This window comes from Actinia tenebrosa, unplaced genomic scaffold (assembly GCF_029948245.1).
Source record: "Actinia tenebrosa isolate PJP-AT-01 unplaced genomic scaffold, QUT_ActTen_1.0 PGA_scaffold7__59_contigs__length_16204524, whole genome shotgun sequence".
Lineage (NCBI taxonomy): Eukaryota > Metazoa > Cnidaria > Anthozoa > Actiniaria > Actiniidae > Actinia > Actinia tenebrosa.
In genome coordinates this window covers 1,384,966-1,404,219 of record NW_028292584.1, presented here as the reverse complement: position 1 = coordinate 1,404,219, position 19,254 = coordinate 1,384,966, and the positions used below count along the sequence as shown (strand labels likewise).

Here is a 19,254-nt window from a genome sequence, read left to right as displayed (position 1 = left end):
GTCGCCGCGGGTGATAAATTTACTCCATTTCAGGGATCTTACTTTTTCTAACCTCCACAGGTGCGTGCACGGGCGCGTGATATGTTGGTGGTTCTACTTTTGGCTTTGCTGCCCGCCATTGTAAGTAAAGGCTGTCTGCTGCTATAGCAACTCCTAACGCGCCAATGACGTATCCCGGATTAATAAAGGATTCCTCTTCTTTTTCCTCCACCTTTTCTTCTTTTTTGGCTTTGTTCTTTTTATTCATCTCCGCGAGCTTCTTTCCGGCAGCGACTCTGCCTGGAGATTTAGCCTTGGTAATCTTGGTATCTTCTACGGGTGGTTGTTCTTCGGTGCCACTCATCTTATATTAAGGGACTTGAAGGACTTGACAAGTAACTTGATGACGACTTGACAATGACTTACGGACGACTTGACAACGACTTGACTAAGTACTTGAGGTGACTTGACAACGACTTGACTAAGTACTTGAGGCGACTTGACAACGACTTGACTAAGTACTTGAGGCGACTTGACAACGACTTGACTAAGTACTTGAGGCGACTTGATCAGGTACCTCAGCAAGTGCTGCCTGGAAGACCTTTTCGACTTCTCTGTCCTTCTTGAAGTCCTTCCAAGATGTTCCAAAGGAACCTAGTACCTCCTTCAAGTCGACATGCTGAGCTACGTGAAGTGCCGCAGAGGCGACTGCCATTAACTTACCGCACTTCAAAGACAACCACCCGCAGGTTATCTTAAGTTCTTGGGATATGACATAGTCATCTCTTATGTCCTTCTGTAGTTGCTCCACGTCGTCTATGGGCAGTGCAAGTCCAAGCAATTTAGTCGCAAGTCGGATAGCGGAGTCTGCTACGGCGTCCGTGGTCTTACTTGCAAGGGCGGCCTCGTACCTCTTATGGAACTTCTTAACTTCCTCTTCTGACAACTTATTAACTTGCTCATGGGTAAGTTCCTTGCCTATCATTTCTTTACACTTCCCCGAAGACACAAGGATGTTAAGTTGTTCCTTAAGGTTACTTTCGTCTAACTGCGCGGGGACTTCATCTAAGAGCTGCTCAATGTCCATATATGTTAATGGAATACGGAAACCTCAAAGAGAAGATCATCTTGGAATGTTGGTGCGTTTTTAAATGCCGCATGTATTCGTGTAACTGTTCCTTGGATATCTCACCGCCGTAGTCGCTTAAGATGGTTTCCAGGTCAGACTTACTTGGAGTATAAAATACTACGAGAGAGCCTATGTTTTCCCTGAAGGGCTTAGAGACACTGGTAAGCTGCTGGGAAAGCAACCAAACGCTGATATTGTCGTGTCTACCGCTGAAGGCGAGCTTAACGAGCTCGGAGGTGCGCTTTTTTACGTCGTCCCCGCAGGCAATGTCATCCAATATGAGGAGCGTCTGCGTATCTTTAGGGAATTGCTTATGCCAGAACTTCAAATGGCTGGATAACTCGTTAGGGTCTAAGATATCTACAAAGAAGTCGTCATCTTTCACTCCTATGCCCGTCCAGGTGCGGTTATTCACGTAGGTGGGGCATAATAGCACGATGTAGTCGAAGCGGTATCTAAAGGGTCCTAATAGCTGCTCCACGACGAACTGGGTCTTTCCGCAGCCGGTGGGTCCTACTATCAGAGCATTGCAGGGAATATGGTTCGGATCCATTATATATACGATGGACCCAGTGGACGCAGTAAGAAGGATTGCCACCGACGCAAAAGATAAAAGAGACACCATAGAAATGCAAAGGGAGGAGATCGATCGGCTGAAAGAGCGCGTGCAGGAATTGTACGATGAAATGTGCGGTCTGAAGCGCGCAGAACGGTTTGGTGCGCTGATAACTATGGCAACGTGGGCTAAGGAGTCCGTTAAGGACTTCATGCGATATCCCCTGTAGAATGTTAACAATAAGGTTAAATCTTTGTTAAGTATATGTGGAAACTATTCCAAAGAATGCCTCAGAATGTTGACGTTTAGGTTAAATCTTTGTTAAGTATATGTGGAAACTATTTCAAAGAGTGTCTCAGAATGTTGACGTTTAGGTTAAATCTTTGTTAAGTATATGTGGAAACTATTTCAAAGAGTGTCTCAGAATGTTGACGTTTAGGTTAAATCTTTGTTAAGTATATGTGGAAACTATTTCAAAGAGTGTCTCAGAATGTTGACGTTTAGGTTAAATCTTTGTTAAGTATATGTGGAAACTATTTCAAAGAGTGTCTCAGAATGTTGACGTTTAGGTTAAATCTTTGTTAAGGATGCCTGGAAACTATTTCAAAGAGTGTCTCAGAATGTTGACGTTTAGGTTAAATCTTTGTTAAGGATGCCTGGAAACTATTTCAAAGAGTGTCTCAGAATGTTGACGTTTAGGTTAAATCTTTGTTAAGGATGCCTGGAAACTATTTCAAAGAGTGTCTCAGAATGTTGACGTTTAGGTTAAATCTTTGTTAAGGATGCCTGGAAACTATTTCAAAGAGTGTCTCAGAATGTTGACGTTTAGGTTAAATCTTTGTTAAGGATGCCTGGAAACTATTTCAAAGAGTGTCTCAGAATGTTGACGTTTAGGTTAAATCTTTGTTAAGGATGTTAAATGGAGGCTAAGATATTGTTAAGTATATATGGACTGCTTGTTGTGTAAGAAGGTGTTCAGCACCAAACAAAGACTTCAATACCACGTTCGTCGCGGCGTTTGTACAAAGAAACCCCTTAGCCGCGCTTGTAAGGATTGCGGTAAGGAATTCAGCACCGTTCAAAAGATGCAACAACATCAGGATAAACGCATTTGTGGGAATAAGGAATTCCACAACCCCTTTGAAATGCAGCAGCATCTGAAAAGGGGCGTCTGTAATCGAACCAGACAGTGTAGTTTCTGTAATAAGATACTTAGTAGTCGTCAACGTTTACAGACGCACCGGAGAACGCATGATTATAGGTTTCTCTCCCGCGCTTACGACTTGGAAGGCGTGGATTGCTACCAATGTGCGGATTTGATGTGTCGCTGCCCGCATAAAGAGGATTACTTAAGGAATCGCATAGATTACCATAAGAAGATAGTCCGTACTTTCCCCTCTTTTGAACGCGCCGAAGGCGTTCCGTGGACTAAAAGGGAGTATTGGAGGCAGGAGTGCGATCGTTGTGGTTGTGTTAGAGAAGAGGAACATATCTTCAACTGTCTTAACAAAGATTTAACCTAAACGTCAACATTCTGAGACACTTTTGAAATAGTTTCCGGGGTGTCTTAACAAAGATTTAACCTAAACGTCAACATTCTGAGACACTCTTTGAAATAGTTTCCGGGGTGTCTTAACAAAGATTTAACCTAAACGTCAACATTCTGAGACACTCTTTGAAATAGTTTCCGGGGTGTCTTAACAAAGATTTAACCTAAACGTCAACATTCTGAGACACTTTTGAAATAGTTTCCACACATACTTAACAAAGATTTAACCTTATTGTTAACATTCTGAGACACTTTTGAAATAGCATTTCTTGGGGCCTTTAATAGTAAGGTAGGGTTTGCGCAAAGAGTCTCAAATCCCATCCTTATTTTTATTCATTATTATTAAGGATAATGAATAAAAATAAGGACCCCTTTTAAAGGTATATGCTAGCCTACGCAGCTGCCTTTCTGGGAGGCATTCTAATTACCCTTTCAATATATGGACTGTATTACTTGCGAACTACCTGCCGACTGCATTACCCCTTGTAAGCCGCCGCGTAAAAAATACACCTGCCTTCATTGTGACAGGGTATTCTCCGAAGGATCCTTTGTGGGGCATTGGTGCTCCGCGGATCCTAAAGCGCAGCGGACTTTAGCAGACGCGCTTAACTACAAAGAGGAGATGGAGTGACTGTTCTTTCAATGTCAAACTTCCATCGGCCATTTACCTTACCATAGCTGCGTAAGTGGGTGAATTCCTCGCCCTGAATTACGTACCGCACGCAATCCGGCGCCCAAAGGAAATATTCCTTGCCTTCTAAGTCTTTGAGGACTAACCGTAAACGGTCGATGTCTTCGAAGACGACGTAATTTTTTATTTCGTATGCTTTACCGTGGACAAGATCACGCCAGTGAGTCAAGCTGAGCTTCATTATACCTATGGAATATTTTTAGGTGCGTTTTCAAAGTGTCGTAGGATTTGAACCGCTTTACGCAGCCCTTACAGGGAATACGAATGCCATCCGCGTAATCCATCAGGGCACGGCAGATAATGTCGTAATCGTTGCTAACCATCGTTAGGTAACCATTTACATCAAGCTGCGCAATTTTTTTGGATTGCTTCGCGGATAAGACGCCGTTTCCTTTTGGGGTTTTCAACTCAATACACAACCCGCGGTATTTCTTGTGGGCGTTAAGGATTAAAAGGTCTGGCTGGCCGGCTTGGTAGCCTTTTCGCCAGCATGTTATGCGCTTGCTGTCAGAATCCTGCAGCTCGCCAAGACCCGGCGCTATGATGAATTCAGGGTAAAACCTACGCATGTAATCGACTACCTTTGCATGCAGGTCAGCTTCATTTTCTATCTTAAAAACTAATTTATTCGGGCTGTCGAAGCGTTTGTCCATCGCATATTTACCCGTCTTTCTCAACGCGGGTAGGACTTCTTCGAGGACCCAATCTTGGAATTCTTCTGCCTTTGCCATCTTCGAGGAGAATATCAACTGATACAACCCGGATTCGTTCACAGACAGGGAATGTGGGTGTGAATTGGAAGGGAGGCGATTCACCTCCATTCTAAGTTCGCTAAGCCTTACCTTGTATTTATCGCGAACGTGCACCTTAATCGCATCTTTTGGGCGCTCGTAACCCAATGCGGCCGCTACTTCCTTTGCTTTGAAGTACAATTTATCGCCTTGCACGACTTGCAGTTTCGTACCGTTGCTTTCAAATACGCGAAGCATTGTATATTTAAGAAATATTTTAACATTAATATGCAACGCTCTTTAGCTGATTCATTTCTACGCTCAGTTGCGCGTCAGACACGACGAAGACGTAGCAGTTTATCTTATCGCCGTCGCCCGCGGAGGCATTCTTGGTGCGTTTGATTTCCAATGTTATGCCATCCTGCGTATTTACTAGACGTAAACCCTGACCATGTAGGTCTTCGTCGTTAATGGTGCGCATGTCAATCCACAGCGCATATTTATCATTAAAGAATTCTGCGGGGCTAATTTGGTCGCCAAACTTGCGCATTGCCTCCCTGTACACGTCTGCGGGCTTTATCCCCTGGGAGTAGACCTTGTTTGGAACGCCGTTTATGTTGACCCCCACGTTAGTAATGTTGGGGTTGTGGAACGCTTCGGAGTCGCGCTTACCGGCTTCGTAGGGTTTGGCAAACACCAGCATTAACCCCGTGAGACTTCTTCGCGGGAGGTTAATGCTTTGGTTGATAACCTCATCCGTCTTATCCAGGAAGCTGAACGTCTTATACATCACTACGTGGTCGTAAAGGAATGCCTTGCCGGAGCTGTATTCCATGCCAGCGCTACGGGCCAGCTCTTCGCTGTATACCGTTTCGTACTGTAGCTCTAAGTTGGTAATAGAGTATGGGGTTGTTGTGGTAAGTGCAGTGCTTAGCCCACCAATGATGTTATTAGCATCTGCTAAAGTTACTTCAAACTGTAGCTCGGATAACTGTCTTGGGTAATACACACCGTGATTCGTGATTACTTCAAAGTCCAGTGGTATGACATACTTACTACCATAGGCGGTCTTTATTCGCTTTGCGTCTGCCACTGCGGTTTCTCCGCTGCCGTCAGTAGGTTGCGTTTTCGTAGGTGTGCGGACCTTACGTAGAATGACACTGCCAATTCCTTGTTCTATCCTTTGCGCGCGGTCAAAGGCCGTCAACCATAAGTCTTTGTACGTGGTATACAGATCGTACCTATTTAAGTCCAGCAAGGATTCCCCGGCGAACTTTACGCGCATCTTAGAAACGATGTTGCGACCAACGTTGTTAACGATAATCCTTTCATCTGTGGGGCTTGACTGTACCGCTAGGTCAAACCTCAAAGCCAAGGTGCCAGGAACTAAGACTAGGTTATCCGTTAGGCGGGGCACGCCTACGTACAGGGTTTCCCCTGGCTTAGCGCTAGAAGGGGTAAAGGTGACCCGGTGAAAGGTGCGTTCCGCTTTCAGCCCGCCAACCTGCTTAGGTAATACGTTGGGATTTAACTTTGAGCTTATCATATATAATGGAAGTAGAAGGAACGGATTTTGACCCCCTTACCGAAGAAGGCCAAGTCGATATTAACGATGAAGAATTTGATGAATGGACTAAAAACGCGGGGGCAAAGCCTTTGCTTTACGACATGGCCTTGATAAGCAAGTATGGCAATAGGTGGAAAAGCTTCAAGGCAGCCTTGAATCGCATGTGGCAATCAAGGAACCGCGGCAGCCCCGTCCCCGAGTACTTGGAACTTCAAAACACAGACGAAGCAGCCGCGCGGGAAACCGTAGAGTGGGCAATGCAAGAGCTAACGCAGCGCTACGACAACTTTGATGCTGACGACGTAAAGCTTACGGAAAAGGGAAACAAAGTCCTCATAAGCGTCCAAGACTTAAGATTTCCCGACAAAGACCGCTGGACAAAACCGCAACCCCTCTTTGATGAGGAGGGCAACGTTAGGGGCGACGTCTCAAGATTAAGAGGCTTTCAGCGTGCTACTAGAAGCATGTTAGAAAGGTTGCAAACCCTGAATGAAAAGGTTGCGCTAGAAAGGCGCGCTATCGAACTGCAAAAGGCGCTGGAAGAAAAAGAGGCGGCGTACGAAAAGCAAAGTCGACTACTTGCTAATGCTGAGAAGAAGTTTAGTCAACGAGACGTAAGAATGGAAGAAATGACGAAACACTTAGATCAGGCTTTACGTGATCGGGATAAAGCAGAAAGGGAGTTGGAGGAGGCTAAGAAATCACATGCTCCGACGGCGGCGTTAGAAAAAACGCTAAAGGAAAGGGAGTCAAGCTATAAAAAACAATTGTTGCGGCTGGGTCAAAGTAAAGACGAAAGCATACTGCAAATTAAACGAGAAGCCGAAAAGGCTTTAGATGAAAGGGATACAGCTCGACAGGCTTTTCGCCTTGCTCTGCAGGACCTAAACATGAGTCAGGAGGAAGTTAGGAAATTACAAACCACCATAGAGGGTTCTTTGGTGGAGCGGCGGCAGTTAGTTGCTGAAATCAACATTAAAGAAGAGCAAATCCAGCAAAAAACTCAGGCCATCGAAGACCTGGAAAAAAACATATCCGAAAAGCAGGAAATAATTGCGGACCTAACTCGTACCGAAGAAGAAAGGGAGGCTGCCCAAAGGGAATCAGAAACCCTTCAGGAGAGAGTTGCGGAATTGCGAGCGCAAAAGGAAAACCTGGAAAAAGAGCTGGGGCTTACCACCAAGGAAAAGGTAAAAAGAGCTCTGGTGAAGTATGGTATTCCGCTGGCATTTGCGGTTGCTATTTCGAGCGTAGTAGGAGTCATCCTATCCACGCTTAAGGCTACGGGCGCGGGCGTAAGCAAGTTAGGTAAGGGACTAACGGACTTAGGAAAAAAGATGGCAGCCGGTCTTCCTGGGCTGCTGGGTTCGGTTGTTTCCTTGGCACTTAGGGCCGGCGGAGAACTGCTAAAGTTTGTGGGCAACAACATTTGGATCTTGGTCGTCGCTATCGGCGTGGTACTCCTGAAGAAGATGAAGGGTTAATCTTATCCTTATGTATTATGTCGGGCTTATCGTTGTCGGGCGTCCGAGGCGTCCTCGACTGAGGATAAGTAAAGATAGTATTCGCGCCGCCTTGATAATGCGGAACTAGCGGCAGCACGCTCATGGTGCTAATGGGCTTATGATTCCAGGTCCTGTCGGGGGTGTTAGCGTATCCGTCCGTGCTATTTATGAAAGCATAATAACCAAGATTGCTACTACCGTCAGGGTAAATCTGTAACTTAGCATACTTACAATTGACTACCATTTGAAACGTAGCCACGTAAAACGCCTCATTACTAAATGGATATGGCTGCGCTGAGAAATGAGTAGGACTTCGATTGTTGGTCGATGCCCTATAAGGGGCTAAAGGCTCATCGTTCTCGTCAACCAACCTAAACCCTATGATTCCCGCCCGCCCCGAGGTAACGTTAATGCTACAAACGATCAACGCAAGACCTCCAACTTCAACCCACATCCCAATATCGAGCCAGGTGTGATCAGTATACCGCTCATCCCTTAAGTAATAAGCGTAATGGGCTTCCTTCCAATGTGGATTCATATATTTCAGCAAATAAATTTGCTTCTAAAGGCTAAGCACCGTAAGAGTGCTTATGGTCTTGTGGTTATAGGTCGTATCCCTTTGATTTTCTATGCTATTTACGCAAACGCTCCCAGTGTCGTCTACGCGTATTTGCAGCTTTACCTTCCCATGGCAATCAGCAACCATGTGAAAAGTCCAAGTCGTAAGATTCTCAGCGCTATTCGTTGGCGGCTCTACGGAGAAATGCACAGGCTCCCTGTTGTTTGTCTTATTTCTCATAGGCTGCAGTACGCCATTCTCATCCAGGAACCTAAAGCCGACGTTGGCATGGCTGCTCGTACCAATGCAAATACTGCATATTATCAACTTCTTTCCTGAGTAGTTCAAATTCACGGACATGCCCGTGACATCAACCCAAGATGCCTGGTTGTATTTTTTCTCGCCTGTGTAAGTCGTATAAACACAATCTACTCCAGCTACGTAGGGGTTGTTCATCGCCATATATAATAGCTCAGACCAATGCTTGCAGCTGCTAAGCCGGCTTTTAGTAAGTCATGGTCATATTCCTCGGTAACCTTCTTTACTGGTTTCTTTGGTTCGGGTTTTCCTACATGCGCCTTCTTCGATGGTTTTTCTACCTCTTTTTTTGGTTTCTCTACGAAGTGAGTAATGCCCTTGGTCATGTCAGAGTTCACGTCATTCACCCCAAACTTCATATCCTTAGTAGCTCGCTGCAGCTTGTTGTTATAACCCACAACGGAATTGGTGTTAATAACCAAATTACTTGGCATTAACCAACAACCAGGCGACAAAGCGTAATCCAGTCGCACTTTAGACTGCTGCACTGCAAGTTGATATCTCTGCACCGATTTAGATGTCATTTTCTATTATTGCAGACTCAAATAAAGTTAGGAATTCTTGTTGCGTTTCCTGTGAAGCGCCTTGGGATCCAACAATGGGGTTGCGGGTATTTACCTGCGCTCCCAGGATGCAGTACACGAATGCTTCTATGCTACGGTTAATCCTGGCTAGGTTTCTTAGACCTTTTCCTTTCATTAACACGAACGGATCCCAAGTGCCGGGGTAGTTCGTTTGAATTCTAGTAATTAATGAATTATTACCCTTATTACCACCCATATCACTGAACTCTAACTCATTACTTGGGTATTCCTGATGTCCGTAGTCAGCCGGCTTCTCACCATTGGCACCCCAAACGTAAACTATACCCAGCCCATGCGTCTTACCCTCCTTATAACGAAAGTCTTTTTGCTGTGGTTTGAACTCATTAATTAACCTTTCCAGGGCTGCGGCGTCATATCGGTTATTCATTGGATTAAATGCTCCATCTCCTGGTAGGGGTGCGTTAAGCTCCTTCAACAACCTCCTTACCGTAAAGGCAACGTGAAACTGCATAATTGGAATGTGAAACATGTCCGCGGCAACACCACAACCTTTAGTGGCAGCCCAAATAGCAAAGTCTAACTGCTGCGGCCAATACCGCATATTGGGCCCTGCTAACCATTCCCTGGCCTCTTTACCCGACGTATGCTTCAACATCGTATTCTTATAGATATTTCTTAGTATTACGTTAAATGATTGTTTACCCACTGAAATCTTCAGGTGCGTTACCAGCTTTTCGAAGTTGTTTACACCACCTTCAGCATCGTAAAATGGGTAATCTTCCGTAGTTAACAATAAGTTTCTAGGAAAATTAGGTGCTTTATGCTCGGGTTTTGGTGGCCTTTCTTTATGAACGGGGTGTACAATCGTCAATCGCTGCACCTGATCACCTACTTGCTCCAGCTTTGAATGTTTCAAATCCTCATTGCTGTACATCCTAGAGCCGTTATAGTAAATCCCATCGGGTCTTCTTTCGAACTTACTAGGGTCTGCATGCGGAAACATCTTCCTAAAGGCCCTCCAGTTCCAGTAATCCCGGTTGTCGTGATGTGGCTGCTCCTCAATATCATTCCCAAAAGCGTCGTACATTAGTATATATAATGGATGTTATACCATCAGCACCTAAGTTGTACCCAGATGTTGCCTATACTACGCCTAACGAACTAAACGCCGAAAACTTTCGTCTGAATAAAGCGAACTTAATCCTGGCTTACTTGGAAGGGCAGGCAAAACACTATGAAAAAGTTAGAAAAAAGTACGTTAGAGCCCGGAGTACGCTACATAAGATTGCGATAACTTCAGGATCCATATCTGTCGTGTTAACGGGCTCCGGCGTTGCTACTTCGCTTACTGGGCCGGGAATAATCGTTGGAGTTCCTTTGGCCGGCGTTGGGGCAACCTGTGGTATTATTTCTGCTGTTGCTACGGGTATTATGAAAAAGCTATCCACGAAAATATCCAAGCATGACACGACAATAGCTCTATCTAGGGCTAAAGTAAATACTATTACCGATCTTGTCTCAAAGGCTTTGCGTGACAGAAAGATAGACGACGTAGAATTCTCGCTTATTCTGGCCGAAGAAGACAAATACGAGAAATTAAAGTCGGACATAAGGAATAAAAAAACAGTCGTAAAAGATCTTTCCGAGGAATCTCGCAAAAAGATTTACCAAGAAGCGAAAGAAGAGCTTCAAAGAAAGCTTGCTCAGTAAACATCGTGACAGGATTCTATTTACATATCGAACGTCAGTCTAGAAATTACGCGTAATCTTATGCCATAAGATTTATGCTAATTCCACTATCTTCTTGGAATCCATCCTAATAGGGGGTGGTTGGGGTCTATTTTGTAAAATATTTCGTAAATTACGTCAGGGTAATAAGGAATATCCTTATCCAGCCGACAAAACATCCACTCGGCTTTTGTCATATCAGAAACCTCAGGAATAGACTTACCGGTAATTTCAGACAAAAGATAGGGAATAGCTTTGTAATATTTTCCTAGTTTTAATTTTTTCAGCGTTTTCCGTAGACTTTGTGGGGTTGGCTCTTCTAAATGGTCTATGATTTTCTTCTTTACTTCGTCGCTTAAATATATCGGATGTAAACCTTGGATATGACTCATCCAGTCCCTAAAGTATTTTATTCTTTTGTATGGGGTCTTCTTACGACCTCCATTGGCGTAATACTGCTCTCTGGTAGCATTTGGTACGGCATTACGAATATTCTTACCACACTCGTAACACTGTGCTGACGTGTCGTCTTCTATTTGCATTTTCTTACCACAACACCAAAAGGGTTCTGGCTTAGGTACGATAACTTTAGGTCTTAGACAAATTATGCAAAAGTCGTTAACGAACTTCTTACAATCTTCGCACTCCATATATAGACTAACATATTTAAGTGCGCTGTTGCCCTCAACCACACTTGGAGTGGGGGTCGTCCGTAGGTGGATTTTTGACGCGGGTCTTGCCCGTGTTGAGATTGCGCTGGAACCCCCATTCCCTATACTACTTATATTATACACATATACACTTTTAATGCATAGACACTTTTGTATATGTACTCATAGACACTTGTACATATACACTCTAGTCAACAATGAGTCCCGGGCTGACCTTCCATATACACATATACACCATATACACATAGACACTTTTGTATATGTACTCATAGACACTTGTATATATACACTCTAGTCTACAGTGAGTCCCGGGCTGACCTTCCATATACACAAATACACCATATACACATAGACACTTTTGTTTATGTACCCATAGACACTTGTACATATACACTCTAGTCAACAATGAGTCTCGGGCTGACCTTTCATGTACACATATACACCATATACACATAGACACTTTTGTATATGTACTCATAGACACTTGTACATATACACTCTATTCAACAGTGAGTCCCGGGCTAACCTTCCATATACACATATACACCATATACACCATATACACCATATACACAGACACTTTTGTATATGTACTCATAGACACTTGTACATATACACTCTAGTCAACAGTGAGTCCCGGGCTGACCTTCCATATACACAAATACACCATATACACAGACACTTTTGTATATGTACCCATAGACACTTGTACATATACACTCTAGTCAACAATGAGTCTCAGGCTGACCTTCCATATACACCATATACACATAGACACTTTTGTATATGTACTCATAGACACTTGTATATATATACACTCTAGTCTACAGTGAGTCTCAGGCTGACCTTACATATACACATATACACTTTTAATGCATAGACACTTTTGTATATGTACTCATAGACAATTGTATATATACACTCTAGTCTACAGTGAGTCCCGGGCTGACCTTCCATATACACATATACACCATATACACATAGACACTTTTGTATATGTACTCATAGACACTTGTACATATACACTCTAGTCAACAATGAGTCTCGGGCTGACCTTCCATATACACATATACACCCTATACACATAGACACTTTTGTATACACCTAATTGAAAAAACGTAGTCGGGTTCAAGAAGGTCATATCATTGAAGCTAATACCGAAAAAGATTTGGGGTATTCTGAAATGTGTATTCTATTTGCATATAGACATGTAAAAATGCACACTAGAGCAAAGTCGGTCGACATTAACATGATTAACATGCCAAAGCCATGATGCACAAAATGTGCACAGGAAGGGAAAACCATTCTGTCTTAGCTTTGATGATATAGCCTTTTTTTAACCCGACGTTTTTTCAATTAGGTGTATGTTCACTTATGTGTGTCTCAGGCACCTAAAATATGCGCATATGCCTATAAAAATCGTAATACTTAGTGGATCTCATGCTTTTTTTAATAATCTTCATAACGATATTGACAATCATATATTTAACATAATAGTATATTATTAATATTAATCACATTCATAGAAACCTATTTTTTAAACTAATTTAACTATAACTTAGTCCTGTTGATTAAGCAAATTGATAGTGCATTTAAGTAAAAACCTATGAATATTTAGAGTTAATTTTTTTCACGTTCTCCTAAAACATGGTGGGTCTCCCTTCAGCAAGTACCTCATTACTGTATTATGTCAATTAGGTAGTTTTCATTGGCGTAGGAAATGAAATCACTATAAATAATTAATTAGTTAAAAAAGTAAAGATCACATATTACATTGTCATTTGCCATCTTGGCCAAGATATGAGCACAGCTGATGTTCCAAGAGTAAAGGTTTGAACTTCTCTTGCTTTCTAAAATGATCAAGTTTGGATTTAATTTGTTGTTTATTTTTTAGATTACCTGTCAAACCCCTTAAGGATGCAGCTTTGATTACAGAGTTAAATATGTAACACATGTTATTTAAATCATCATTCTCGCATGTGATTTCTTCACTGTTTATGATTTCAACGAGAATTAAAGTCTCTATGTCTGTCCATCGTCCTACTGCAATCTCTTCTCCCTCTTTCTTTAGATAGTCTATCCCACTAAGCCTTTCTCCACCCATGTCTGTAGTTTTTCTTTTCCTGTTGAACCTTTGTTTCTCTCTAGCTACCTTGTCATCGTTGGCACCAAATGGATTTCCACACTGTCTGCACTTACAGTTTTATACTAAAACAATTATTGCCTTGGGCTCAGAGAATTCTCCAATATTCGCTTTGCAGAGCTCATATATGAGCATAGACATGCCATGCCAATGGTTATTGCCATTGGTGAGCCAAAAAGTGGGAAAAGCACCGCATTGGAATGTGCCGCCAGTTTGACTGGTGTAGGCATATTTGGCACTGGTTCTGGTAAGTGAAGCAGGACTGCTTTATAATAATGCTTTGTAATAAGCCTGATGCGAGATGACGTTTTAACCCCGAATCTATACCATAATAGTTTTTAAAATCCTTAGAGAATACAGGAACAATAGTCATAATTAAAGAAAACAGGCAATGTGAAAAGGATTATGGTCTAGAGACGGGGATAAAACGTCATCTCGCTTCAGGCTTATTCATTGTATCAGTTCAATAGGTTTTTGTGAATTTTGTGAGCTTAGTAGTTACAAGCTGCACACTGACATTTGGTTTTTGCATCTGTTTTTTGAAATCTTTAGAGTAAATTGTGAGTGTAGTTAGCAAAATTTCAACTGACTTTTTTTTGCTTTTTTCCGCAGGATTTTCCTTTGCATCCGTGATGGAGCATGCCCACACCTGCACTATGGGTTACTGCATAGATGACATAAAGGATGACAAGTTGTTGCATGACATCGTCATTGCAACTTACAATGGGGTAAGACTATAAAATGATTTGTAATTTGATATATACAAAATGGTGATTAATACTTCTAATTTAAACTTAATGGCACTTAAGAGATGCTGTACTTTCTGGTGAGGTGAATGTTACTTTTGTTTTTAATGTTTTTTACTTCTTCTTACTAAATGGGAAATATATTACTTAAATAGCATTCCTCACCAGTCATTGGATAGCTATCATACTACTACTAGAAATTGTTTTAATACTTTTGTTATTCCTAATGTAATATTAAAGTGCATAAGAAATAACATTTTTTATGATGATTAATTGAAATGCTTTGAGGTATTTGCAATATCTAGAAAGAATTTATCGCAAAAAATAGACCACTGAAATGGCATGTTTGTGCTACACGAAGCATGTCAACATTAATGTCGCTGCATAGTTTCATGAACGATTTGACACCGAACCGATGCCTTGCTAGGGTATACATAGCAGTGAATATTCTACTCATATATACATGATTAAAAAATGTTGCTGTGATAATCTATCGAGTACGTATTTTTAATTGTTACTACAATATTAGACTGATCATGACAAAGTTAAAGTTATTGGAATGCACACGGATGATAATAGCCGTAGGAAGGAGACATTCACTTGCTTTTCTGAAGAGCGGTCCATCAGTGTATAGAAGCAAAAGAAATATTGGGAAAATCATAATTTATAGTGACAAACATTTATATCATGGACAAGCCAATTAAGGTATAAAACATTACAAACATTTTTGGCCCCCATTCACTGATGCTGTAATATATGATAAATATATTATTAACCTATATATTAGGAATTATTTTATTTTGATTGCAAATTCAGGCTTGCAACATGTTCTCATTTAATTGATTTCAGTGCTCGTTAAACCACCCAACAGAAAGCGTGCTAGGGACCAGACTGACGTAGAGGATGCACCAAGTACATGTGAGTTTTTTTTGTTGAAATACTTTAAAGCTGTCCAACTACTCAATAATTGGGTAGTTAACTCTCAGCCAAGCAAAATTCAGGGGAATAACATTGCTAATTAAATTTCAACCAATAAGCGTGCGACTTTCCTTTGTCAGCTTTTGTTTACTTTGTCCTGGATTCAAGAGTTATTAATAGAAATCAAGTTGAGGGAGAACTGGAGTTCTTGCTTTGTTTTAACAATGATGGCATGATATGATTAAACCACAATAGGACTGCATACTTGTCCAATTTGAAAATAATTAAACCAAAACATTCCTGACTGCCAAATTGGCCTATACTACTAACACTGCTATACTAGATATATAGTCCTATTAACTATATACAAAATCCTTGTTCATTAATAAACTTACTTATACTGTTTTTAGATGCACGTACACCACCAATAGTTTGCTTTAAAAGCTCCAACATTCACGAACATATTAATAAAGTACATATACATTATGTAATTTGTTACTAAATAATCAATATATTCATTTAATTGGAAAACAATTAACCTTTTGTTACAGCTTCCAATATACAACCAATGCGAAAACATGCAACACTTGACTCTGGTAAGTCTAAATCAATTTCAAAAGGAAATATTATATTGCATCTCTCATAATTAGGTGATCATGATTTGACAGTTTATCCAAATTGTCCTGTTTCATTATGGAGTCACATCAAAAATCTTACTATATTTGTCAATATGTTTCTTTGGGCCAAAATTTTATAAACATTTATAAATCTTACTAGCTATTGTTTTAATGCTGTTGCCATCAGGTCGCTAGAGGGGATGAAATAGCACTTAATATAACATGGAATGAACTCACAATAAAATTTTGGTTCATGAGCGACTTTGTTACGCCAGATATCTCGCACGAAAAAAAAAAAAGATTTAGCCTAAAGTTCTATTATGTTTGCAAACTTAAACCTTATACGAAATAGAGCAATTTACACCAATCAGTGAAATTTGAAATTTTGGTTTGGAAGTCCATCGAGGTGGTGTTTTAGTTTGTTAAATTATTTCACCAATTTGAAAGCAAAAAAATGCTGTAATACTACATATAATAAAAACCTATTACACACAATAAGGTTACAAGGTAAATAAATCTTCTAGGAGAAGATTTATTTACCCTGTAACCTTATTGTGTGTAATAGGTTTTTCTTATATGTAGTTCAAGCCAATAACAAAATTATATTATCCTTATAGGAAACGTACAAATGTCGTGTGAATCGAAAAAAATAATATCTATATACTTGGAACAGACAAGCTGCTGGATATAATATGAAAACCACATTTTTATTATCATATTGTAATTCTTAATGTGTATGTACCTTAATCTTTAGTGCCCGAACCAAGCATTGACCAATTACAGCTGTCAGATGAAGAGAACCAATTACCTGACGAAGATTAAAGTAAAACCTCAGAGTTGTCCTGATACAATCATGCTGATGATCATAACGATGATCATAATTTTAATCCTTAGATGAACTACAGATCAATATACCTATAGTCACATTAAAGAAAAAACGAGCTGGTGCTTTTGAACCACTCACATGTTTAATTGTAAAATGTTTTCAATATTATAATACAGCGATGTAATATCATCAACAGACCTTAAATGATATAATGTTCAAGCTGTTACAATTTTATCAATTTTTAAAGGATTAAAAAATCATGTATATATTTAGTAATACATTTGACTTAAATACAATAGTATTTCAATTTGGTTTGCAATAAAACGACATTTCATTTCACTGCAAAGTCATTTTAACTTGATGTGAGCCCTTTTTTGAATAAACTTGTTAAGTTTTTAGACTGAAAGGACTATTGCATGCGAATATGAAAGTTAAGAATATCATTAAAATATCAAAATTCTTAATACGAAAGAATTGCTGATTTATTCCAATAATATAAGATTTTTATGAGAATATTGCCATTTTTGTAACTATAATGCATGTGTGGGTGCCTGAGACAACTGAGAAGATTTGAAAGGAGTTGGAGGGACATATTACGTAATATACTTGGTAATATATATACAGCTGTGGTTACTAAGTGATTTTTTTAGTGTATTCAGTAGATAAAAGGGTGTGGAATCTTTGATTTTCGAGCCTCCTATATTAGGCTATCTCTACAGTTTAATGAAATACTATAAATAAATTAAGAAAGTTACGTTTCAAAAATCAAAAGCATTGGAAAGTCCTTAGCGTTATAAAATACAAATGTCTATATATGGGTATACAAAAGTATCTATGACTAGAGTGTATATGTACCAGTGTCTGTGAGTACATATATACAAAAGTGTCTATGTGTATATGGTGTATATGTGTATATGGAAGGTCAGCCCGGGACTCACTGTTGACTAGAGTGTATATGTACAAGTGTCTATGTGTACATATACAAAAGTGTCTATGTGTATATGGTGTATATGTGTATATGGAAGGTCCGCCTGAGACTCACTGTTGACAATAGTGCATTTAAAGCATCGCAAATTGTTCTGATAGACTTAGTTTCTTTCACAGCTCATTTCGTAGCTGCCGTGATGAAGTCGGAAAGCATCTTCAGCTGGGTCTCTAGACGGGATGGATCCACGTCTGCTGAGTACGTCATGTGAACCAACTGCGGGAGTTCATCTAAAGGCTTGCCATTTGCTGCTGATAAAAGTGCTCTTTCAATATCCAAACAGTTTGGAAGTCCTCTTGTTCAAATCTTCTTTCCAGTTGACTATCCACAAGTTCGAGTGCCTGATAGAACTCTTGGCGATGCAAACCGACGCGACTCTTCGCCATCGTCAAGACGCCTTGGTCTTTTTCTGTATCTGGGTAGGCATGGCTCAATGTTTAACAACGCAGCCGCCTTGACAGCATCATCATAAATATTGCTGAACTCTTCTGGTCTTCGGAGCCTTTTGTAGTAATTACGTGCAGCTTTACAGGCTTTCTGTGCTTCTTGGGCAGTCGTGTCTTTTCCCTGGAGGCTAATGGACAACTGCTCTGCCGCACTAAATACAAGGTACGACATCTTGAGTCCCCAAAATGTCTGAAAACTCGCCATTAGTGCTACAATGCCTCCTGCCGTCACTCCAATATCATCACGCTGTTGTTGGTTGATGTCAAACATCGTTTCTTGTATAACAACATAGTTCTTGAGTATAGCGTCGATGGCTGCCGTTCTTACAGTCCAGCGTGTAGCACATAATGGCTTGATCCCAGACAATAGGTTAGGAGATTCACCAGATTCGAGATGAGCTGATGCATTAATCTGGCGATCGTAAAACATGACCTCGTGTTTAGGAGAAAATTTGATCAGCCTTGACAATTCTCTTGCGAGGTCTAGCGCACTGATCTGTAACTGCTTTGATTGCTTTGCAGATGTCCTGAAGTACAAGGTTGACACAATGGCCTAGACAATGTACTTTTAACGCAGACTTCTCAAGGTCTTCGAACTTTTTAGCAACTCCATTCAGCTTTCCCATCATGTTTGACGCGCCATCGTAGCCTTGGCCTCTACACATTTGGATGAGAAGATTACATCTTAAGAGGACGTCTTTTATGCACGAGTATAAAGAAGTAGCATCAGTAGCGGGCACATTATATAAACCTATGGGCTCTTCGTAAACGCAAAAGCTTTCATCTACCCAGCGCAAACAGATGACAAGTTGCTCTTTGTTGCTTGAATCTCTAGTTTCGTCTGCAAGCAATGCGTAAAATCCTGTTCGTACCTCTTCAATTATCTTTCTCAAAAGACTGTTCGCCATCAATGCAATGATCTCATTCGAGATGTCATGAGAGATATAACATCCATCATTTAACCATTCTTTCATTTTATACGATTCTGTTGCCTGGATTTTCAGCAGTTGAAATAGGTTACCTTTGTTGTCGTTATGGCCGCGAA

General features: G+C 40.8%; 1 protein-coding gene across 1 annotated transcript in view; it reads right to left on the bottom strand.

Annotated features, from left to right (window-relative positions):
- Positions 1–13,632, bottom strand: part of LOC116306250 (1-aminocyclopropane-1-carboxylate synthase-like protein 1) — a 31,138-nt gene extending 17,506 nt beyond the window's left edge. Inside the window, exon 1 of the mRNA XM_089040262.1 lies at positions 13,428–13,632. Within this exon, the coding sequence (XP_088896388.1) occupies positions 13,428–13,632 (205 nt within the window). The remainder of the gene's footprint in view (positions 1–13,427) is intronic.
- Positions 13,633–19,254: the final 5,622 nt, after the last annotated feature.